This window comes from Nycticebus coucang, chromosome 11 (assembly GCF_027406575.1).
Source record: "Nycticebus coucang isolate mNycCou1 chromosome 11, mNycCou1.pri, whole genome shotgun sequence".
NCBI lineage: Eukaryota > Metazoa > Chordata > Mammalia > Primates > Lorisidae > Nycticebus > Nycticebus coucang.
The window spans coordinates 94952666-94977838 of record NC_069790.1 but is presented as its reverse complement, the minus strand read 5'-3'; the positions used below and the strand labels follow the sequence as shown (position 1 = coordinate 94977838).

Sequence of the window (25173 nt, the reverse complement as noted above, 5' to 3'; positions counted from 1 at the left end):
ATTTGGACTGCCTTTCCAAGGTCATTACAATTAGCGTTTCTTTTGCATGTGGACAATTAATTCCCATTTAGAAGTGAAATCTCTTCTTTCTATGGTAGGGAGTTCAGTGGTGTCACAGAAAGAGCCTGTGTTTTGAAGTAAGACAGCCAAGGGTTCAAATCCTTGCCTGATCTGTGTATAAATTTTATAAATCAATTTATCTAATTACACCTTTGAGTTTTTTCCTTATTACAATCTCCAAACTGTTTTAACTTTTTCTTTGCAAAATAAAATACAGATAGAGAAACTACACAGATGTATAGTTTTCTAAGTCATTATAAGTAATTAGGTGAACATATTTAGTTATCTCCAAGGTCATAAAATTGAACATTGGCAGATACCCTAGAATTTCCTCCACAATCCACCCAATCTTCACCCTTTCCTTCCCCCATAAGTAACTATTTAATATATTCTGACTTGTATACCAAACACTTCCTTCAGTGTTTCATTATATAAGTGTACTATCCCCATGTTATACAATATTTTTTATCTTTTTTTTTCTTAAGATACAGAGTCTCACTGTCTTATCCTTGGTAGAGTGCTATGGCGTCACAGCTCCCCTCAAACTCTTGGGCTTAATCCATTCTCTTGCCTCAGCCTCCCAAATAGCTGGGACTACAGGTGCCCACCACAACACCTGACTATATTTTGTTGCAGTTGTTCAGCTGGCCCAGGCTGGGTTTGAACCCGCCACCCTCAGTGTACGTGGCTGGCGCCGTAACCACTGTGCTACGAGTGCTGAGCCCCCTTGTTATACTATTGACAACATTTCTTAGAAAATTTTGATATATTCTTTAAATATTTTTTAATCTGCAGGTTCTTCTCTTCATTCTCCTCTTGTCCTTTCAATTCATTTTTGAAGAACCCGAATGTCCTATACTTTCCTAAAGCCTGAATTTTACTAATTATATTTTTGTAGTGCAGTTGCACTGTCTTCTCTGTTTTTTACAAATTGATAGTTGGATCCAGGGACTTGATCAGATTTAAGTTTGATTTCTCTGACCAACTGTAACTGGAGTGGTGTCCTTTCACTGGAGGCCACAGAATGTGATATTAGCAGTAGTTGATGTTCAGTAATTATATCCTTTAGTTTACTGGAGATAAACCCTGGGGTGGTCAACTTACAGAGGTTCTGGGAGCTACAAAATGGTGACATCTAATTACAGGTATGTAATTTCTTTTTCATTTATTATTTGGAGCATTTTTATTAAGAGATGCTTTTGTTCATCTACTCTTTTGTTACTAATGGCACAAATCATATAGGCAAGGTAGAACAATTGCTTAAATCTTTCTTTAATCCATTTTTCAAATAATAAATTGATTTTCTATTTTTCTCTGTAGCTGACCAGTTCTCATATAAGTATATTGGATAGGTTTCAACTCACTGAAATAATCACCCTATTGAATCTTAAATTGTCCCATCTTTGGCTCCTGAATTCTTTTGAGATAATTCTTGAAGTATTTAAAGTTTCTTCACTATTTGGTATCCAAATGTTTATCTTGTACATTTCCTTCCCTAGGTATGAAATAAATTATTTCTTTGAAAAACTTTTGCTTCTTTTTGTAGAAAATACTGTTTCCAGGCCAAAATCTGAGTCCTAGGGACACTCATTGTGACTGGGTTCATCATTATTCTAAGCTTTTTCTGAAGAGAGATAGACAGATAGACACAAAACGTAGCACATATGTATCCACACATTTTCAAAGTAAAATAGGTTGGGAGTTTGTATTAATACTTCTAGTTTGAATTGAGGACTACAGGATTTTTCTTTAAGCTCTTTGTATTACATCTATACTTTCTTCTACACTGAAAATCTCGGGTGTCAAGGATACAAAGAATGATATTGAAATATTACTTAATTGTTCATTTATTAAACACATATAATTCTCAGAATAACATGAACATTATGACCACATTGGTATCTTAAAATATTTGAAAATAAATATGTACTTTATTATTAAATATGACTTATTTTATTTACCAATATTTAAAAATACATACTTGTGCCATATGTACTTTATCAAAGCATATAACCATTACATAGTATGTTTTATTCCTTTCAAGTCTCATTTAATCTTTGTATTCTGTTTAATGCTAATTCTGTTTAATACAAGTCCTTAAGTTGTTATCTCTCCAATTATTGTGAGTTGTGTAAAGGTCACTCATAGTGGATCCTTCAGAAAACAATTAGAGAAATGAGATTTCCTAAGTTCTCCCACTATGACAGCAATTTGCCTGCATTGATAATTGAAAGTCAGTTTTGCTCTGTATTTATCCTTGGCTCACATCATCCTTCCATGGGTGGTCTTAAATATGTTACTCTATCTTATTTTTGCATAAAGTATTGTTGGTAAAAGATTTAATAATAATCATTTTTTTCTCCCATAACTCATTTGTTTTTTTTTTACCTACACACCCAAAGGATATAGTAATTTGTAACATGTAGTATCAAACTTTTCTTTTTTATACAGAAAATGTTTCTTAAAATTTAGATTATTGGATTTGTTCCTTTTCACGGACTACTGTTACTCAAATATTAACCTTCCATTTTCTGTCTTTAATATTTGTCACTATCCATAAATTCCTTTTATATATTGCTTCATTTCTTTTGATCTAAAAAATTTTCTTCCTTTTCTTCCTTTATTTCTGTCAAGATATTATCTGCTGTGCTACTAATTCTTATTTTCATTCTAGTTCAGTCTTCATATTTGAAATTAATTTTTTCTTTTTATCTCTAATTTTTAGTTCTGTTACCTCATTTCTAAATTTTTCTAATTTCAACTCATTTTGCCTTTTCATGTCTTTTATAATTTTTCTCATGTCCTTTGGCCTAATTTATTAACCATTTTTAATTATAGACAATATGCTAAGCATGTAACAAGCCTTTCTTCCTTCCTTCCCTCCTTCTTTCCTTCCTTCCTTCCTTCCTTGAGACAGTCTCACTTTGTCACCTTGGTAGAATGCCTTGGCATCACAGCTCACAGCAACCTCCAGCTCTTGGGCTTAGGCGATTCTCTTGCCTCAACCTCCTGAGTAGCTGGGACTACAGGCGCCTGCCACAACGCCTGGCTATTTTTTTGTTGCAGTTTGGCCAGGGATGGGTTCGAACCTGCCACCCTCCATGTATGGGGTCAGCACCGTTCCCACTGAGCCACAGGCGCCACCCTATTTATTTATTTATTTATTTATTGAGTGAAACATAAACATTTTTTGTCCCTGGTAGAGTGTCATGGCATAATAGCTCACAGCAATCTCAGACTCTGGGCTCAAGCTATTCTCTTACCTGAGTTATTCTCTTATCAGGTAAGAGAATAGCTGGGATGACAGACGCCCACCACAATTCCTGGCTATTTTTAGAGGTGAGGTCTCACTCTAGCTAAGGCTGGTCTCGAACTTGGGACTTCAGGCCATCTGCCTACCTCCCAGAGCACTAGGATTACAGGCATGAGACACCACGCCCAGCCTAGGTATTTTTTTTTTTTAAATACCCACAATATCCTTTTGAGGTAAATAAAATTCTAGCTCCATTTTGCAATGAAAAAAATGTAAGTATAAAAAGGATAAATAACTTGCTCAAAGTCACACAGCTAGTATGACTATCTTGGTCTTTTTACAAGAAAAAGCCCTCTACCCTTTAGAAAAGCAAAAATGATAACAATAAACTGTTGCTTGTTTCAATGAAGATAGCCCTGAATTTTGTTTTCACTCTATAGCCCAGAAATATTACTCTTAGGTGTGGCTGGAACTGTACCCCACCTATTTAGGGCTATCTGACCCTAGAACTCAATTTCTAGGCACACAATGCTACATTATTTATTAGATTCTCTAAGATTCTAGTTTTAGTTGCCACAAGTCTATTTTATTATAGCACTCCTTCCAGGGGAAGGCCAATTTAAGTATATCAAGAGTGAATGTTATCTAAATGTCATATAAGGTTCTTTGATTTTTTTAGGCTCCTTCCATGTCACTGATGTCCAAGTAGGTTTCAAAAGTTTATTTTCCCAAACTTGTAGTTTGAAAGATAAAAATCTCTCCAATCTATGATTTTTTTCCTAGTTTCTATTGCATTTGGAGTAATTTAAAATGTACTTTCATTGAAATTTTTATTTATTTTTTTATAATTTTTTTTTATTGTTAAATCATAGCTGCATACATTAGTACGATCAAGGGGTACAATGTGCTGGTTTCATATACAATCTGAAATATTCTCATCAAGCTGTTCAACATAGCCTTACATTTGTATTCTGCATTTAGTAAGTTTCACTGTACCCATTCTAAGATGCACCATAGGTGTGGCCCCACCCATTCCTTGGCCCTTCCCCATAGTCTTGTGCTATAGTTGGGTTATAGCCTTCATGTGAAAGCTATAATTTAGCTTCATAGTAGGGCTGAGTACATTGGATACTTTTTCTTCCATTCCTGAGATACTTTGCTAAGAAGAATATGTTCCACCTCCATCCATGTAAGCATGAAAGAGGTAAAGTCTCCATCTTTCTTTAAGGCTGCATAATATTCCATGGTATACATGTACCACAATTTGCTGGTCCATTTGTGGGTTGATGGGCACTTGGGCTTCTTCCATGACTTAGCAATTATGAATTGGGCTGCAATAAACATTCTGGTACAGATGTCTTTGTTATATTGTGATTTTTGGTCTTCTGGGTATAAACCTAGTAAAGGAATTATAGGATCGAATGGCAGGTCTAGTTTTAGGTCTCTAAGTATTCTCCAAATGTCCTTCCAGAAGGAACGTATTAGTGCGCATTCCCACCAGCAGTGTAGAAGTGTGCCCTTTTCTCCACATCCACGCCAACATCTCCGGTTTTGGGATTTTGTTATGTGGGCTACTCTTACTGGGGTTAGATGATATCTCAAAGTAGTTTTGATTTGCATTTCTCTGATGATTAAGGATGATGAGCTTCTTTTCATGTGTTTGTAGATCGTGCATCTGTCTTCTTTAGAGAAGTTTCTCTTCACATCCCTTGCCCACCCTGAGATGGGATCACGTGTTCTTTTCTTGCTTATACATTTGAGTTCTCTGTGGATTCTGGTTATTAGACCTTTATTGGAGGTATAACTTGCAAATATTTTCTCCCATTCTGAGGGCTGTCTGCTTGCTTTACTTACTATGTTCTTGGCTTCTTGCAGAAGCTTTTTAGTTTGATCAGGTCCCAGTAGTGTATTGTTGATAGTGCTTCAATTGCCTGAGGAGTCCTCCTCATAAAATATTCACCCAGGCTGATTCCTTCAAGAGTTTTCCCTGCACTTTCTTCAAGTATTTTTATAGTTTCATGTCTTGAGTTTAAATCTTTTATCCAGTGAGAGTCTATCTTAGTTAATGGTGAAAGGTGTGGGTCCAGTTTCAGTCTTCTACAGGTTGCCAGCCAGTTCACCCAGCACCATTTGTTAAATAGGGAGTCTTTTCCCCACTGAATGTTTTTAATTGGCTTGTCAAAGATCAAATAACGGTAAGTAGCTGGATTCATCTCTTGGTTCTCTATTCTGTTCCAGACATCTACTTCTCTGTTTTTGTGCCAATATCATGCTGTTTTGATCACTATCGATTTATAGTACAGTCTCAGGTCTGGTAGCGTGATTCCTCCTGCTGTGTTTTTATTGTTGAGTAATGTTTTGGCTATTTGAGGTTTTTTCTGATTCCATATAAAACGAAGTATTATTTTTTCAAGATCTTTAAAATATGACAATGGAGCTTTAATTAAAATTACATATTGCTTTGGGTAGTATAGACATTTTAGCAACGTTGATTCTTCCCAGCCATGATCATGGTATGTTTTTCCATTTGTTAACATCTTTAGCTATTTCTTTTCTTAAAGTTTCATAGTTCTCTTTATAGAGATCTTTCATGTCCTTTGATAGGTATATATATTTCATCTTCTTTGGCACTACTGTGAAAGGAATAGAATCCTTGACTGTTTTTCTGGCTTGGTTATTGTTGGTATATATAAAGGCTACAGATTTATGGGTGTTGATTTTGTAGCCTGAGACATTGCTATATTCCTTGATCACTTCTAAAAGTTTTGTAGTAGAATCCCTAGTGTTTTCCAGATATACGATCATATCATCTGTGAAGAGTGAAAGTTTGATCTCTTCTGACCCTATGTGGATACCCTTGATCGCCTTTTCTTCCCTAATTGCAATGGCTAAAACTTCCATTACAATGTTAAAGAGCAATGGAGACAATGGGCAACCTTGCCTGGTTCCTGATCTAAGTGGAAATGATTTCAATTTAACTCCATTCACTACGATATTGGCTGTGGGTTTGCTGTAGATGGCCTCTATCAGTTTAAGAAATGTCCCTTCCATACCGATTTTCTTAAGTGTTCTCATCATGAAGGGATGCTGGATATTACCAAAAGCTTCTTCTGCATCAATAGAGAGAATCATATGGTCTTTATTTTTTAATTTGTTTATGTGCTGAATTACATTTATAGATTTACGTATGTTGAACCAGCCGTGTGATAAATCCAACTTAGTCATGGTGTATAATTTTTTTTTAATTAAATCATAGCCGTGTACATTAGTATGATCACGGGGCACCATACACTTGGTTCATAGACCGTTTGACACATTTTCATCACACTAGTTAACATAGCTTTCCTGGCATTTTCTTAGTTATTTTGCTGAGACCTTTACATTCCACATTTACTAAGTTTCACATGTACCCTTGTAAGATGCACCTCAGGTGTAATCCCATTAATCCCCCTCGCTCCACCTACCTCCCCCTTCCCTCCCCTCCCTTTTCCCCTTCTCCCTATTCTTAGGTTGTAACTGGGTTATAGGTTTCATGTGAAGGTCCTACATTAGTTTCATAATAAGGGTGAGTACACTGGGTACTTTTTCTTTCATTCTTGAGACACTTCACTGAGAACAATATGTTCTAGCTCCATCCATGTAAACATGAAAGAGGTAAAGTCTCCATCTTTCTTTAAGGCTGCATAATATTGCATGGTGTACATATACCATAATTTATATTATTTTTTATTTTTATTTTTTTTTTCTTATTTTTTTTTCATTGTTGGGGATTCATTGAGGGTACAATAAGCCAATTACACTGATTGCAATTGTTAGGTAAAGTCCCTCTTGCAATCGTGTCTTGCCCCCATAAAGTGTGACACACACTAAGGCCCCACCCCCCTCCCTCCATCCCTCTTTCTGCTTCCCCCCCATAACCATAATTGTCATTAATTGTCCTCATATCAAAATTGAGTACATAGGATTCATGCTTCTCCATTCTTGTGATGCTTTACTAAGAATAATGTCTTCAACTTCCATCCAGGTTAATACGAAGGATGTAAAGTCTCCATTTTTTTTAATAGCTGAATAGTATTCCATGGTATACATATACCACAGCTTGTTAATCCATTCCTGGGTTGGTGGGCATTTAGGCTGTTTCCACATTTTGGCAATTGTAAATTGAGCTGCAATAAACAGTATAGTACAAGTGTCCTTATGATAAAAGGATTTTTTTCCTTCTGGGTAGATGCCAAGTAATGGGATTGCAGGATCAAATGGGAGGTCTAACTTGAGTGCTTTGAGGTTTCTCCATACTTCCTTCCAGAAAGGTTGTACTAGTTTGCAGTCCCACCAGCAGTGTAAAAGTGTTCCCTTCTCTCCACATCCACGCCAGCATCTGCAGTTTTGAGATTTTGTGATGTGGGCCATTCTCACTAGGGTTAGATGATATCTCAGGGTTGTTTTGATTTGCATTTCTCTAATATATAGAGATGATGAACATTTTTTCATGTGTTTGTTAGCCATTCGTCTGTCGTCTTTAGAGAAAGTTCTATTCATGTCTCTTGCCCATTGATATAAGGGATTGTTGGCTTTTTTCATGTGCATTAAATTGAGTTCTCTATAGATCCTAGTTATCAAGCTTTTGTCTGATTGAAAATATGCAAATATCCTTTCCCATTGTGTAGGTTGTCTCTTTGCTTTGGTTATTGTCTCCTTAGCTGTACAGAAGCTTTTCAGTTTAATGAAGTCCCATTTGTTTATTTTTGTTGTTGTTGCAATTGCCATGGCAGTCTTCTTCATGAAGTCTTTCCCCAGGCCAATATCTTCCAGTGTTTTTCCTATGCTTTCTTTGAGGATTTTTATTGTTTCATGCCTTAAATTTAAGTCCTTTATCCATCTTGAATCAATTTTTGTGAGTGGGGAAAGGTGTGGGTCCAGTTTCAGTCTTTTACATGTAGACATCCAGTTCTCCCAACACCATTTATTGAATAGGGAGTCTTTCCCCCAAGGTATGTTCTTGTTTGGTTTATGGAAGATTAGGTGGTTGTAAGATGTTAGTTTCATTTCTTGGTTTTCAATTTGATTCCAAGTGTCTATGTCTCTGTTTTTGTGCCAGTACCATGGTGTCTTGACCACTATGGCTTTGTAGTACAGACTAAAATCTGGTATGCTGATGCCCCTAGCTTTATTTTTATTACTGAGAACTGCCTTAGCTATACGGGTTTTTTTCCAGTTCCATACAAAACGCAGATGTTGAGAGTACGATGTTGGTATTTTGATAGGAATGGCATTGCATAGGTAGATTGCTTTGGGAAGTATAGACATTTTAACAATGATGATTCTTCCCAACCATGAGCATGGTATGTTCTTCCATTTGTTAATATCCTCTGCTATTTCCTTTCTGAGGATTTCATGGTTTTCTTTACAGAGGTCTTTCACCTCCTTCGTTAGGTATATTCCTAGGTATTTCATTTTCTTTGAAACTATGGTGAAGGGAGTTGTGTCCTTAATTAGCTTCTCATCTTGACTGTTATTGGTGTACACAAAGGCTACTGACTTGTGGACATTGATTTTATATCCTGAAACATTACTGTATTTTTTGATGACTTCTAGGAGTCTTGTGGTTGAGTCTTTGGGGTTCTCTAAGTATAAGATCATGTCGTCAGCAAAGAGGGAGAGTTTGAACTCCTCTGCTCCCATTTGGATTCCCTTTATTTCCTTGTCTTGCCTAATTGTATTGGCTAGAACTTCCAGCACTACGTTGAATAGTAAAGGTGACAGAGGACAACCTTGTCTGGTTCCAGTTCTAAGAGGAAAAGCTTTCAGTTTTACTCCATTCAGTAAAATATTGGCTGTGGGTTTGTCATAGATAGCTTCAATCAGTTTTAGAAATGTGCCACCTATGCCTCTACTCTTCAGTGTTCTAATTAGAAAAGGATGCTGGATTTTATCAAATGCTTTTTCTGCATCTCTTGAGAGGATCATGTGGTCTTTATTTTTGCCTCTGTTAATATGGTGGATAACGTTTATGGACTTGCATATGTTAAACCAGCCTCGCATCCCTGGGATGAAGCCTACTTGATCATGATGAATGACTTTTTTGATGATAAGCTGTAATCTGTTGGCTAGGATTTTGTTGAGAATTTTTGCGTCTATATTCATGAGTGCGATTGGTCTGAAATTCTCCTTTTTGTTTTGGTCTTTTCCTGGTTTTGGTATCAGGGTGATGTTTGCTTCATAGAATGTGTTGGGGAAGATTCCTTCTTCCTCAATTTTTTGGAATAATTTCTGCAGTACAGGAATAAGCTCTTCCTTGAAGGTTTGATAGAATTCTGGAGTGAAGCCATCTGGACCACGGCATTTTTTGGTTGGAAGATTTTTTATTGTTTCTTTGATCTCAGTGCTTGAAATTGTCTGTTCATGAGCTCTATTTCTTCCTGGCTGAGTCTAGGGAGAGGGTGTGATTCCAAATATTGATCCATTTCCCTCACATTGTCAAATGTCTGGGCATAGAGTTTCTGGTAGTATTCAGAGATGATCTCTTGTATCTCTGTGGGATCAGTTGTTATTTCCCCTTTATCATTTCTGATTGAGGTTACTAGAGATTTTACTTTTCTATTCCTCGTTAGTCTGGCCAATGGTTTATCTTTTTTATTTATTTTTTCAAAAAACCAACTCCTTGTTTCATTAATTTTCTGAATGATTCTTTTGTTTTCAATTTCATTGATCTCTGATTTGATTTTGGATATTTCTTTTCTTCTACTGAGTTTAGGCTTAGATTGTTCTTCTTTTTCCAATTCCATAAGATCTCTTGTGAGATTGTTGATACGCTCTTTCTGTTTTTCGAATGTAGGCATCTAAAGTGATGAATTTTCATCTCAAAACTGCTTTTGCAGTATCCCACAGGTTTTGGTAACTTGTGTCTTCATTGTTGTTATTCTCAAGGAAGTTAATGATTTCCTGTTTTATTTCTTCCTTCACCCATCTGTTATTCAACAGAAGATTGTTTAATTTCCATGCCTTTGGGTGGGGTCGAGCATTTTTGTTAGAGTTGAGTTCCACCTTTAGTGCCTTATGGTCTGAGAAGATACAAGGTAAAATTTCAATTCTTTTGATTCTGTTGATATTTGTTTTGTGTCCCAGGATATGATCAATTTTGGAGAATGTTCCATGGAGTGATGAGAAGAATGTATATTCTTTATTTTTGGGGTGGAGTGTTCTATATGCGTCTATCAAGCACAGTTGTCTAGGGTCTCATTTAAATCTCTGATATGTTTGTTTAATTTCTGTTTAGAGGATCTGTCCAACTCTGTAAGAGGAGTGTTAAAGTCCCCTGTTATTATGGTATTATCAGATATCATATTGCTCAGACTGAGTAAGTTCTGCTTCAAGAATCTGGGAGCATTTAAATTGGGTGCATAAATATTTAGAATTGAAATGTCTTCTTGTTGTAGTTTTCCCTTGACCAATATAAAGTGACTATCTTTGTATTTTTTGACTTTAGTTGCTTTAAATCCACATGTATCTGTAAATAAGATTGCAACTCCTCTTTTCTTCTGAATTCCATTTGCCTGAAAAATTGTCTTCCAACCCTTGACTCGGAGCTTTAATTGTCTTCCAAGCCAGGTGTGTTTCTTGCAGACAGCAAATGGATGGCTTGTGTTTTTTGATCCAGTCAGCCAATCTATGTCTCTTCAGTGGGGAATTCAAGCCATTAACATTTATTGAGATAATTGATAAGTGTGGTAGTATTCTATTCGTCTTATTTGGTGAGAGTCCATTGCTTAGTTTTATCTTTTGCATCAGTGTGGAGGTTAGGTTCTGTCCTTTAATTTCTGAGTTCTTTCTTTGCTGCTGATCCATTGTGGTGGTCAGTGTGCAGAACTGGTTGAAGTATTTCCTGTAGAGCTGGTCTTGTTGTGGCGAAGTTCCTCAATGTTTGTATATCCGTAAATGATTTGATTTCTCCGTCAATTTTGAAGCTTAGCTTAGCAGGGTACAGAATTCTGGGCTGGAAATTGTTCTGTTTAAGTAGATTAAAGGTAGATGACCATTGTCTTCTTGCTTGGAAAGTTTCATTAGAGAAGTCTGCGGTCACTCTGATGGATTTGCCCCTGTAGGTCAACTGGCGCTTACTCCTGGCAGCTTGCAGAATCTTTCCTTTTGTCTTGACTTTGGACAGGTTCATCACAATGTGTCTTGGAGAAGCTCGGTTAGAGTTGAGGCGACATGGGGTCCGATAGCCCTCTGAAAGCAGTGTGTCAGAATCTTTGGTGATATTTGGGAAATTTTCTTTTATAATATTCTCTAGTATGGCTTCCATTCCTCTGGGGCATTCTTCTTCCCCTTCTGGGATTCCTATAACTCGTATGTTGGAACGCTTCATAAAGTCCCATAATTTTGACAGTGAACGTTCTGCTTTCTCTCTCTTCTTTTCTGCCTCTTTTACTATCTGAGTTATCTCAAAAACTTTGTCTTCTACCTCTGAAATTCTTTCTTCTGCATGGTCTAACCTGTTGCTGATACTTTCCATTGCATCTTTAAGTTCCCTTATTGACTGTTTCATTTCCTTCAGCTCTGCTATATCCTTTTTATATTCTTCATATCGTTCATGTCTGATTTGATTCTGTTTTTGGATTTCCTTTTGGTTATTTTCCACTTTATTAACAATTTCCTTCATTGTTTCCATCATTTCTTTCATTGTTTTCAACATGTTTATTCTAAATTCCCTTTCTGTCATTCCTAACATTTCTGTATAGGTGGAGTCTTCTGCAGTAGCTACCTCATGGTCCCTTGGTGGGGTTGTTCTGGACTGGTTCTTCATGTTGCCTGGAGTTTTCTGCTGATTCTTCCTCATGAGTGATTTCTGTTATCTGTTTCCTTGTCCTAATTTTCCTTTCACTTCCTCTTGCTCTTTAAGTTCTCGTGCCTGTGGAAGTTGCGGCGGGTTTAGACGGATTGAACACACGCGACCATTTGCCATTTTTCCACTGTTTTAGTCCTCCTCTTGGGGTCCAGAAGTCTCTCGCTGACTCCCTGTATGCTCATAGGGGTGATGATAGGCAGATCCCACCAGGCAGAGATGCCTGGAGTCCTATCTCCCCAGACTCACGGTGCCCAGATGCAAGGAAGCTGTTACTCAGGCGCCATCTTGCTCCGCCTCCCCGCCTAACTCTAACTTCTTTACACTGTGTAGCCGGTAAGTAGAAAAGCCTGAATTTAAATGCCAGTCCTTTGATGCCACTTCCAGTGCTCTTACTTCTATATCACACTGCCTTGAAAACTGCAGGTGGTGGGATCCGCTTTAAAAGATATCAAGGAGACAACAAGAAGATTTAATCTTGTCTTGGAATGGACAGAGAGAAACTACCAGCAGCACAGGTGAGCATGAATAATGAATCATTTAACCGTTAAGAAACGTTCATTCGTCTAACTCATGTGTTCTTCCCTGACTCGGAGCATTCGTTTCCACTGCAAGCAAATGTGAAATCCTTAAATTGCTGGCTTCAGTGTTCCCATTTCAACTGGCATATACTCAGTTTGGAGATCTTGGGTGCTGATGGCTCAGCCGCACTCTGGCTTCGGACTTGGCAGGTGTCTGGCACCGCGGGCCCAGGCAGAAGGCGCTGGCGCAGCTCCGTGCAGGAGCTCCACTTAGCCTATACCATAATTCATTAATCCATTCATGGATCGATGGGCACTTGGGCTTTTTCCATGACTTAGCAATTATGAATAGGGCTGCAATAAATATTCTGATACAAATATCTTTGTTATGATGTGATTTTGGTCTTCTGGGTATATGCCCAGTAGAGGGATTACAGGATTGAATGGCAGATCTATTTTTAGATCTCTAGGTGTTCTCCATATCTCTTTCCAAAAGGAATGTATTAATTTGCATTCCCACCAGCAGTGCAAAAGTATTCCCTTTTCTCCACATCCATGCCAACATCTCCGGTCTTGGGATTTTGTGATGTAGCCTAGTTTCACTGGAGTTAGATGATATCTCAAAGTAGTTTTGATTTGCATTTCTCTGATGATTAAAGATGATAAGCATTTTTTCATATGTCTGAAGGCTGTGCGCCAGTCTTCTTCAGAGAAGTTTCTCTTCAAGTCCTTTGCCCAGCCTGCAATGGGATCCCTTATTCTTTTCTTGCTAATGCGTTTGAGTTCTCTGTGGATTCTGGTTATTAAACCTTTGTCGGAGACATAACCTACAAATATCTTTTCCCATTATACTTATAGATTTACTTATGAATTATACTTATAGATTTACGTATGTTGAACCAGCCTTGAGACCCTGGAATAAAACCGACTTGGTCATGATGTATGATTTGTTTGATATGTTGCTGGATTCTGTTTGTTAGAATCTTGTTGAATATTTTTGCATCTATATTCATTAGTGATATTGGTCTATAATTTTCTTTTCTTGTTGGGTCTTTCCCTGGTTTAGGGATCAAGGTGATGTTAGCTTCGAGGATGTCTTGGGTGGTATTCCTTCTTGTTCTATAGTTTGGAAGAGGTTTAGTAATATAGGTACTAGTTCTTCTTTAAAGGTTTGGTAGAATTCTGACATAAAGCCATCTGGTCCTGGGCTTTTCTTTTTAGGGAGATTTTGTATAGTTGATGCTATTTCAGAACTTGATACAGGCCTGTTCAACATTTCCGCTTCATTCTGGCTAAGTCTTGGTAGGTGGTGTACTTCCAGATATTGGTCAATTTCTTTCAGATTTTCATATTTCTGAGAGTAGAGTTTCTTGTAGTATTCGTTAAGGATTTTTTGAATTTCTGAGGGGTCTGTTGTTATTTCATCATTACCGTTTCTGATTGATGAAATTAGGGATTTTACTCTTTTGTTCCTGGTTAGGTTGGCCAAAGGTTTATCTATTTTATTGATCTTTTCCAAAAACCAACTTTTGGATTTATTGATCTGTTGTATAATTCTTTTGTTTTCAATTTCATTTAATTCTGCTCTGATTTTGGTTCTTTCTTTTCTTCTGCTGGGTTTGGGGTTGGAGTGTTCTTCCTTCTCCAGTTGCTTGAGATGTCCCCTTAAGTTATTAACTTCCTCTCTTTCCGTTTTCTTGAGGAAGGCTTGCAGAGCTATAAATTTCCGTCTTAGGACTGCCTTTGCAGTATCCCAGAGGTTCTGGTAATTCGTGTCTTGATTGTTGTTTTGTTCCCAAAATTTGGTGATTTCCTTCTTAATCTCGTCTATAACCCTTCTATCCTTCAGCATAAGGTTGTTTAGCTTCCATGTTTTTGTATGGGTATGCAGAGGATACCTATGAGAATATCCTGGAGAGCTGGTTTAGTTATGGCAAATTTCTTCAACATGTGAATGTCATTGAAGTATTTAATTTCTCCGTCATAAATGAAACTCAGTTTAGCTGGGTACAGGATCCTGGGTTGAACGTTATTTTGTTTTAGGAGATTAAAAGTTGATGAACATCCACTTCTAGCTTGAAAGGTTTCAGCAGAGAGATCTGCAGTTGTTCTAATGTTCTTGCCCTTGTAGGTGATGGTTTTCTTATGTCTGGCTGCTTTCACAATTTTCTCCTTCACATTAACTTTAGTGAAATTGATTATGATGTGTCTGGGGGATGTCTTATTTGGGTTGAATCATGCTGGAGTTCTGAAACTGTCTGCTATCTGAATTTCAGAATCTCTTGGCATGTCTGGAAAGTTCTCCTTCATAATCTCATGGAGAAGAGATTCTGTGTCTTATGAAGCCACTTCGTCACTTTCGGGGATCCCTATAAGATGAATATTGGTTTTCTTTGAATAATCCCTGAGCTCTCTGAGAGAGTGATCTGTTTTTGCCCTCTATTTCTCTTCCTCTTTGAGAGTTTGGGAGCATTCGAAAGCTTTGTCTTCAATGTCAGAAATCCTTTCTTCTGCTTGCTCCATTCTGTTACTGAGGGATTCTACTGTGTTTCTCAGATCTTTGAGGGCTGCAACTTCTTGTCTCAATGTGTCAAAATCTTTGGTCATTTGGTCTTTGAATTTGTTGAATTCTTGAGATATCTTTTGGGTTACTGCTTGGAATTCTAATTCAATCTTATTTGCTATCCAGATTCTGAATTCGATTTCTAGGATTTTTTTTTTTTTAGGTTTTTGGCCGGGGCTGGGTTTGAACCTGCCACCTCTGGCATATGCGACCGGCGCCCTACTCCTTGAGCCACAGGTGCCGCCCCTGAATTTGATTTCTGACATCTCAGCTATTTGTTTGTGCATGGGATCTGGTGCTATGTCTGCCCCATTGATCCTTGGGGGAGTTGATCTACTCTAATTATTCATATTGCCAGAGATTTTCTGTTGTTTTTGTCTCATGATTGTTTTTCACCTTTGCCTCTGGCTGTCTTCAGAGTTGGGGAGGTGTCTCTCCAAGATTAGACCCCAGTGGCATCACTCTGTTGTTGCTGGATCTTTGTAGGGAGTGACCCTGTGTAGTTCTTCTGGGGCTGCCCCAGCCAGGGAGTTCTGGTTGTTGGAAGCAGCTCCCCATTGAAACTTTAAAAATATATTCATTTTCTTTTTATTTATTTATTTATTTTTTATTAAATCATAGCTGTGTACATTAATGCAGTCATGGGGTACAATGTGCTGGTTTTATACACAATTTAATCATAACTGTATATATTTATGGTATATAATGTGATGATTTGATATACCATGTAGAATACTTATATCAAACTGATTACTATAACCATTACCTCACTTATTTTTTTGTGGTAAGACATTTAAAATGTACTCTTAGTTATTTTGAAATATACTTTTGCAGTGTGCACATGAGGTGTGATCCCACCAAATGCCCTCTTTCCTTCCACCAATCACCCTCCCTCCTCATTTCCCCTCCCCCTTGCTAGGATGTTTATTGCAGCTCAATTTATAATTGTCAAGTCATGAAAGCAACCCAAATGCCCATTAACCCATGAATGGATTAACAAATTGTAGTATATGTATACATGGGATACTATTTGCCATAAAAAAGATGGAGACTTCATATCTTTTATGTTTACCTAGATGGAGTTGAAACACATTCTTCTTAGTAAAGTATCTCAAGAATGGAAAGAAAAAAACATCCAGTGTACTCAATACTATTATGAAACCAATATATAAACACTTATATACTCATATGGAACATTTTATTAATAAAGACCAGAAAGAAATCAAAAAGGATAATTTTAATCCCTTCTCATTTATTCATTTACTCTATAAGTCTTGATAAAGTATTTGCTGTTTACTAGGCACTATGTTAAGCTTTGAGAACATGAAAAGAAAAAAAAAACAGACAGATCCCTGCCTACATGGAGACAGCAGGCTACATATTATGGACAATAATTTTCAAAAAATGAATTCTAGTCAGAATGTTAATATAGCTACACTATTACTCGTTATACAACTAAAGAGTTGGAAAATATCAAGAAAAACAAAAAAATATGTCTTATAACAGAGGTTGTGTGAAGGATGATTTGACAAACCCAGATAATTCTGAAAATAGAGTAAATTAGCACTGAAAAGGTATTATAAAAGACATTAAGAAACTTCTCCCACATACATTTTTAATTAAAAAAAATTGTAGGCAAAACTTGTTTCTTACCTAATATTTGGCGGATTTCTGGCCATTCTCTCTGTACTTCCAGTGCGGACTTCAGTTTGGTACACAGAGGGACATAATCCATGTAATCTATTAGTACCCGAATAACACTGCCGACCAAGTGCTTCATCCAAGGAACTGTGATAAACTCACAAAACTGAGAGGATTGAAACAATTTAATTAATAACACTGAACTATACCATGTATAAATAATTTTGTTATAAAAATTACTCTTTATTTTTCACAGAAAATAAAAGATCCCTCCTAATAATGAATAACAATGAAAAATTAGTTGCTTCTTGTTTCTGCGAAACTATCCGTCTTGAAGACATAAGCACATGCCCGGCTCTGGAATGACCATCGTCAATGTAACACAGAAGAGACATGCTCTGTTCCACCCAGCCCTAACATTCCCCCAAATAGCTGTGATTAATCGCATACATTGTCATGATCTTCTACATTCAGTTTTCAATTCAAGAAGAATAAGCAATGTCTTGTTTTTTTCTGTTTTCTTTTTGGCTAGCTTTATGCTTATATCCCCATATCATTGTAAAGAAAATTCAGGAATACAAAAATGTTTAAATTAGAGTTGATTTTTCTTTTCTTGTAACATCTCTAAAATAGGGAAAAGTTACAGGAGTTAAGATAGTGACCCAATATGAAGCAGAAAAGGATGTAGCTCACCGGGTTATCTTTTATGACGCAAGATGTCCATCCTGGCAGAACATCTTCCTGTATCTCTGACCACACAAATGAATTTCCAAAGATGTCCCCATGAGTGCAGTCAAAGCACCTTTCCGCATGGTAGCCATTATTCAGCAATAGTCTCAGCATTACTTCGTCATTGAGGGCATACTGAATAACACTGGGGAAACGAGTGTCATTCACGTGCATAAAATAACAATTGACGTTAGCTCCGTGGGAGAGAAGCAGCCGGACAAGTTCATGGTTATTGGCCCTCACTGCCACCAGGAGACAATTGAGGGGATCTAGGTTTGGGTCTGCCCCTGCAGCCAGAAGGACTTCTGTGCAACGGATGTCGTTATTAGAAACGGCAAAATACAGCGCGGTCTTCCTCTCATCTTCATAGTTCTGGGAAATGTGATCAGCAAGGAGGGTATTGACATCAAAACCGTTTTCAATGAGCAGTTCAAGGCACTGTGCATTTTGTCCGTCTGCTGCTGAGTGAATTGGGGTTAGCCCACTTTTCCGAATTGCGTGTTTGGATGTTACTGGGATAAGATATCTCAGTGCACTAAAAAAAAAAAAAAGTCAAATATCTGCATAGCATAAGGAAAATCAAGAAATTGAATACATCAGCTCTGTTCCTAGGCAAGTGAAGGCAATTTGTTTAGTTTCCCTTAATTTCTCTAGATAACCTTATTTAGAAACATTTTATCTTTGTCCATCAAGCTACTACTATTTAGTTTAGTGTGATTTAGTTCAGTTTTGATTTACTTTCCTATTCTAAATATTCCTGGGAAACATGCTGGATCTTATATGAATAAGATCATAGAATTTTGGATCATTCAGGAACACTCCCCATTTTCCAGTTCTTCTGTGGGCAATACAATTTTTACAAGAAACTACTGCTATGTAATAAAAAATCTAAAAGTAAGCCTTTCTGATGCCGTAGAAAAATGTTTCAAAATTTTGACCATTAGAATCATGGAGTCATAGGAAGTGACCTCAGATATCATTTAGTCCAATTGCTTCATTTAACTGAAAAACAATATGAAATCTAGAGAGGTAAAATGACCTTTCTAAGGTCCCACAGTTAGATGTAGAGCTGATTTAGAATTTAGTCCTCTTGATCTCTTGTTAATTATTCCCCTTTCACTTATTCCTAAGCAATCTTCTTCTTTTTTTTTTTTTTTAATTGTTGGGGAATCAATGGTACAAAGAACCAGGTTACACTGCTTGTATTTGCTGGATAAAGTCTCTCCACTGTGGGCCTCCATCCTCTTCCCTCCTTCCCTCTCTCCACGCCCTCATTCCCTTCCCCACACCATGTACTGGCATCAATTGTCCTCATAACAGAATTGAGTACATTGGATTATTGCTTCTCCATTCTTCTGATGCTTTATTAAGAAGAATGTATTTCAACTCCATTCAAATTAATACGAAAGATGTAAAACCACCATCTTTTTTACTGGCTGAATAGTTTTCCAAGGTATACATACACCACAGTTTATTAATCCATTCTTGGATTGGTGGGCATTCACTGGGGGAAAGACTCTCCATTCAATTTTTATGATGTTGACCACATACATCCTGTGTTTCCATATAACTTGCAATTGAACTATTAGCCAAAAGAAGAGTCTTTATTATTCCATCAGTTGAATTAAAATCACAGCTTATGTTTCTAAGTACATGTGATAAATCGTTGTAAATTTTGCACTTGACTAACCAACTAGATATGTATGAGAGCCGCAAGCAAGGATAACTTGATCTCTCATGCCTAATTCAGAGCTATCATGTGTGAATTTATGAACACTGGGAGTAAATCCAGATAAACTTTAACAACATGTCTCTTAGCATCACTTACACGTCATTGGCCACTTAGCCAATGTGGCCACTATAAACTGTAAATCCTAATTACTTCAAAGTTTTTCAGCTTATGACATATATTCAATTGACTGCAACCTTCTAGTCATGTTGGGTAGTTTAATATAGTGATTCTAGACTTCTATTGATGTGTTCATTATAGCACATTTTGTGATTTAAAAATTGATCCAACTATTTGTTTGGAATAAAGAAATCTAAACTCATAATGAAACTTTTCTATTGAAGAACAGATTTGACATAGTAGACATTATATTATAATATGCTGGAGATGTTATGAAATAATTATAATAGTGATATTATAATTATAAATTTTAATCTTTTATCAAGGGCAACATTTTTAGAAATTCTGTAAACTTTTTGTTGAACACTTTTTTAACATAAAGGTACTCTTGGGTGGCTTCTGTAGAATTCTCACTTATAACTTAGTTCCTTTAAAAAAATGTCTTTTTATTTTAGAATTACTATAAATTCATTTTGTGGAAGTTATAAGAATATGAAAAGAAGGAAGAAACTTCAACAAGTTCTAAGCATCTAAATATAAAACTTGTGAACATTTTTACTATTTTTTTCTGAATTTTTGGAGTATATCACATATAGAGAGAGAATTGTGATTATGCCATATATATGAATTTTCTTTCTTTAAGTTAAAATGATCACCCTATGATTTATCACTCACAGATAATGTCCCTCGTAGGCAGCCCGGTGTATAGGAAGGTGTCCTGCTCTGTTAGGTACGTTTCCGCTCCCTCCATATTCCAGCAGGAGGGCAATGCAGTCGGGATTGCCACCTCCTGCTGCCTCAAACAGCACCGATGCCCCATCATCCGCCAAAGCAAACACATCACCACCTGGCAGGATAAATGCGTGGCATGATGCTAACCGACAGCCTTGTGAAGATAGTGGCCTTTACAATAACCTGTTGTCAGCCTTTCTGGTTAGAACGTTAAAGGTACAAAATTCAGAGCATCTAAGATCGCAATATTTTTTATAGACAGTTACTCAGCATCCTTCATTTAATTAAAAAATATTTTGTGTCACAAAAGCATGAGCAAAACTATCAATTCCATTTTCATGAGTGGCAAATTCTTTCAGAAAAAGAGGTCATTAGACGTTTCTACTTAACAACAATGGTTAATGCTATTTCAATTCAACAAATGTTTAATATTTATTGACTACCCTCTAAGTGCAGACAATGTGTGGGACTCTGAGATGAGTAAGTCTGACTACCTTTAAGGAGCTTAGAGGGGAAAAGGAACAAAATACCATGACAGAACACATACTGTAGGACATTCAAATGACGTCAAGGCTAGGAGGGATGGCGTTGAAGACAGAGGTCTGTGTTTGAGTTGTGGCTCTTCTTCATACTGGGAGAATTTGGGGCAAGACATTTACATCTATGTTCCTCTTTCTCTGCATCTCTAAACTGGAATAATACAGCTTATTTCACATGACTTATTTGATAATTAAATAAGTTTGCTCAGAAATGTTAGTCATTTCTCCATAGAGGATCCTTGTGGAATCTGTGGTTCTAGCCTTTATTTGCAGATGAGAAAACTGATGACCGTTTTCAACTAAGCAGGCTGGGGAGCAGGTGACCCCAACCAGTTTAGAAATCAGGTCCCAGGAGCAGGTGGCCCCAACTAGTTTAGAAATCAGGTCTATTAACTCCTGGTTGTTCAGTTGTGCAAAGCACTTGGAGGATATAAAGCAGGGCAGTGTCACAATCAGTTGGGAGAATTAGGAAAAGATCAGGGAGGTGGTATTTCAAGAAATTGACTTTGAATTGTGCTGGAAGGAAGGCAAAGATGTGACCAAAACCAAATAGAGGGAATGCCAGGGGTTTTGGGGAATAGTGCTAGTCTATTGTAGCTGGAGTGCTGGATCCAGGATAGGCATAGTAAATGACCAGCCTGGGAAACCACTCAGTATGATGTCATAGGGATTTTTTCAGTAGTTCACACTATTGTAGCTGTCCTTCAGGGGAGGGACCATGTTGTAAAATGGAGCATAGATTCTCTAATGGGGAGGCTGGGAACCTGGAGAATGGTTCAAAAATACTTGCACTGGTCCAGGGAAGATGTCAGGGACCTGACGAGGATAGCAGATGGACGTCAAAAATGGGGACAAGAGAGACGCTATATGATGGTGCAACTTAGGGTTTAGGAAAGACGGTGATGGAGAAATGAGAGGTAAATCCAATCTTTCAGTCCTGGTTGAGGAAAATTATTATGTCAGTGACTAGGAAAAGAGGAGGAATTCAGTTTAAGACAAGATGAATGTGAGCCATCTGTGTGAAACTTGTGCTATTTCTATGGAAAACAATTGGGGCTCAGCTTATAGATTTTTAGACCACAATTTATAGGACTTAATGGAGGTTCATGAGGGGGCTGAGTATGAATTGATGCCCAGTTACACTGAGGGGAGGAGACAGTGAGGACAAGGGAGAAAAGGAGAGTCCACGAGGTGGGACAGAAGTCAGGAAAGTGTCATTCCTTTTCACAAACCTTTGTGGATTAGATGTTCCAACACATCACAGTGGCCGTACTCAGCAGCTACCCCCAACGGCGTGACTCCAAATCCGTCCCTCAGGTGCACGCTGCCTCCATGGTTTAGGAGCAGAGCGGTGACATCTCGCCGGCCTTGCCTGGCCGCTTCGTGCATCGCTGACCAACGCTTGACACAGGGCTGGTCAAGGCTGGCGTTGTGTTTAATCAGAGTAGATACCATGCCATAGGAACCATTTCTTACAGCTTGAAAATAATTGTAAAAAAGAGCAGCCAACAGTAAGTATATGAACACAAACCTTAGGTGTCAAACTACTTAATATTAAAATAGATATTAGTTATTATCTTTTCTTCTATAATAGAATATTGAATTTTTCTTACCCTTCTAGTTCTCATACCCAAATTTCTATTTGTAAAATATAAGTATGTAAGATAATATTATTTTTCCTTTAAAATCTGGAGGAATAGTAAGAGTTTGGTAAAAAACAGGGCATGTTGCTAGTGTACATACCATTTACTCTTTCTACACTTTAATTTCTTCATTAATAAAATGGAAATAACATCTATTGTTGGGTCGTACAAATTTAATAACATATTTCAAAGGCTTAGAATAGTACCTTTAGTCTCACCTTAGAAATAACATCTACTGTTGGGTCATACAAATTTAATAACATATTTCAAAGGCTTAGAATAGTACCTTCTGTCTCACTTTACATACAGTACCTAGCATGTACTATGAGCTTTATAAATAATAATTATTAATATCGTTTTTTCAGTCCTAGGACCCAGGAGTGCCCTGTGTAAATAATGTTTACCAGGTTTTCCTTTATAAAAACAGGTTTCTTTTCTTCCACAAAAGATAGCAGTAATTATTACATGGACTTCTCTTTCCTGTACTTTTAATGGGAGGTTATCAATAGGACTGTTTGGAATTTAGGTATGTCAACTTTTCTAAACAGGTGAAGTTTGTGGCAGATAATATAGTACAATTTAAGAGGCTCACTAAATCAGATGTCTCTCTCCCTCTCTGCTAGTCTCTAAGAGCTCAAATTATACCATTAAAAATTTCCCCCCTTTAGATTATTAAGAAATTATCTCCATTTACTTGTAAATACTTATGAAAGTTGTAAAATTCATTTTTTTTTTTTCTTGTCAGCAAGTAAAGTCTTAATATGAGACAGGTCAGCGTGAGGGCCACCCCTGGCACTGGAGATGAAAGCAGCAGCGTTACCTCAGCCGCCTGCTCCCTCATTCATGCATTCACGGAGTTAGTACCTACTGGCTGTGGGAACAGCTCTGTGCTAGGCACTGTGGACAATGGGAAAAAGTGACCACATTTGGCTCTCAGTCCTGGATTTTACGAGATGCAAGCTGGGTCTTTGTGCCTCTGTGCCTTTGCTGGGAAAGGCAGGAGGAGAAGTGAGACCACATGGAACATTCCAGGGCAGTTAGGAGGCAGAATCCAGAAGGTTCTAAGGCCAAGGCCAGGGAAATGGCTCCCAGTGGTGAAATAAGAGGATGAAGACAAACTTTGCCTACTTCATCTGGGGGAAGACAAGCCATCGTTGCAGTGGGATTCCATGTTTTCTCCTGCTCACTGTCTGAAGTAGAATGTGTTGACAAATGCCTCTCTCTGCCACTGGCAGCTCAAATTACAGTGAATTGCTTCACCCTTGCTGGGGTTACTGCAGAGCAAACAGCAAGCAAGCTGAAGGAACCAGGGCATGTGTCCTCATTTATCTTCTTGCTCCTATTGCAGCTTTGTGTCATTTGGAAAAAATGTATTAAAGTAATGAACTTCTTCCCTCACAATCTGTTTTCCTTTTTTTCTGACTCAGAGAACACATTGATTAATAATATTAGTCTTTTTTCCCCCCATGAAAATAATAGCATAGATGGGACAGCTTCAACTTAAAATAATTTTTTAAAAATCAAAACTTCACTTCCAATTTGACTTTCTGGAAACAAAAATATATTTTTTTTTATAGAAATGATAATGGGAATGATGGGAAACTTCTCCCAAGCTAACTCACAAAGACATTCTTAGCCAATAAATGACTGAAAGAATGAAACACAGTGTTGGTGTAAGGGAACACTGGCTAAGGGAAATAATTAAAATTTTGGAAGTTTTATATATACTGTATATAAAATTTTATGTGTTTTATACATAACATGTAACTTTTTAATTCTGTAGAATTCTAAAATTTAGAACTTAGAAGTTTTTAGAAATTTTTATATTCTTTACTCTTCAAATTTTAAAACTTATATCTTCAATAGTAATGCTTGGTGGCTCAAAGGAGTAGGGCACCAGCCCCATATACTGGAGGTGGCGGGTTCAAACCTAGCCTGGGCCAAAAACTGAAAAAAAAAAGAGAGAGAGAAGGAAGGAAGAAAGGAAGGAAGTCAGTCCTATCAATAGTAATGCTTAAAGAAAACCAAGCTTCATATGAAGAGTTTAGGAAATTAGATGGTGATTTTTGCATAGATTATAGGCATTTTCAAACACTATATAATTTGTAGGCACTTTTCCTTTTTATTTTAAATTTGTCGTGTTTCTTCTTTTTCTTATGTATATTTTTTGCTATCGTACTTTATTATCTATAAATGCTTTGCTGGTTCATAAAACATACAGAAGAAAATATGTTTCCTGAGATATCTTAACAACACTGAAAAAAGAGATGGAGTGATGAAGATGTGTATTGATTTTTGAGAAGACACATGTCTGATCTGTAAATGGTATAGGTTGTCAGCAACAGAGGGCTGTGGGGCTGAAACCTCATGACAGATGGTTCCCCGAGTGTCCTCCCTCTGCTGGGCTCCAGTGGTCTGCCTAAGCTTGAGTCTATCCAGCTGGAGAAAAGTGACACCAACTCTGGGAGGGTGGGCAGAGAGGGAGTCCAAGGGCAAAACCTCTTAATAAGTGTCAGATCAAATAAGATATCTGCCACTCAGCAAGTAACTGGGTAGCGTAACGGTAATGCATCAAAAGTACCTAAGCAAGACCAGATGGCTGGTAGGGAAGAAGGGACATGGAGGGCCCAAAAGTGATTTTTTTTTTTTTTTGGCCATCTAAGGATAGTCCATAAATAGAGACAAAGATGATGGCATCAGGCAAAGAAAAACAAAAGTTCCATTGTGCAAACACACACACACACATACACACACGAGAGAGAGAAGAGACAATACTTTTGTCTCATTACAATACTTTA

General features: G+C 37.3%; 1 protein-coding gene and 1 long non-coding RNA gene across 2 annotated transcripts in view; one reads left to right on the top strand and one right to left on the bottom strand.

Moving 5' to 3' along the window:
* ASB15 (ankyrin repeat and SOCS box containing 15) overlaps window positions 1-25173 on the bottom strand; it is a 55873-nt gene that overhangs the window by 11648 nt on the left and 19052 nt on the right. The window contains exons 7-10 of the mRNA XM_053553654.1: window positions 21965-22210; window positions 20137-20308; window positions 17577-18147; window positions 16896-17049 (exon numbers count right to left, since the gene is read on the bottom strand). Coding sequence (XP_053409629.1) covers window positions 16896-17049; window positions 17577-18147; window positions 20137-20308; window positions 21965-22210 — 1143 coding nt within the window. The remainder of the gene's footprint in view (window positions 1-16895; window positions 17050-17576; window positions 18148-20136; window positions 20309-21964; window positions 22211-25173) is intronic.
* On the top strand, window positions 12393-12676 carry LOC128560133 (uncharacterized). Its single transcript, XR_008372892.1, has 2 exons — window positions 12393-12494; window positions 12585-12676. It is a non-coding gene; the product is annotated as an uncharacterized LOC128560133 (long non-coding RNA).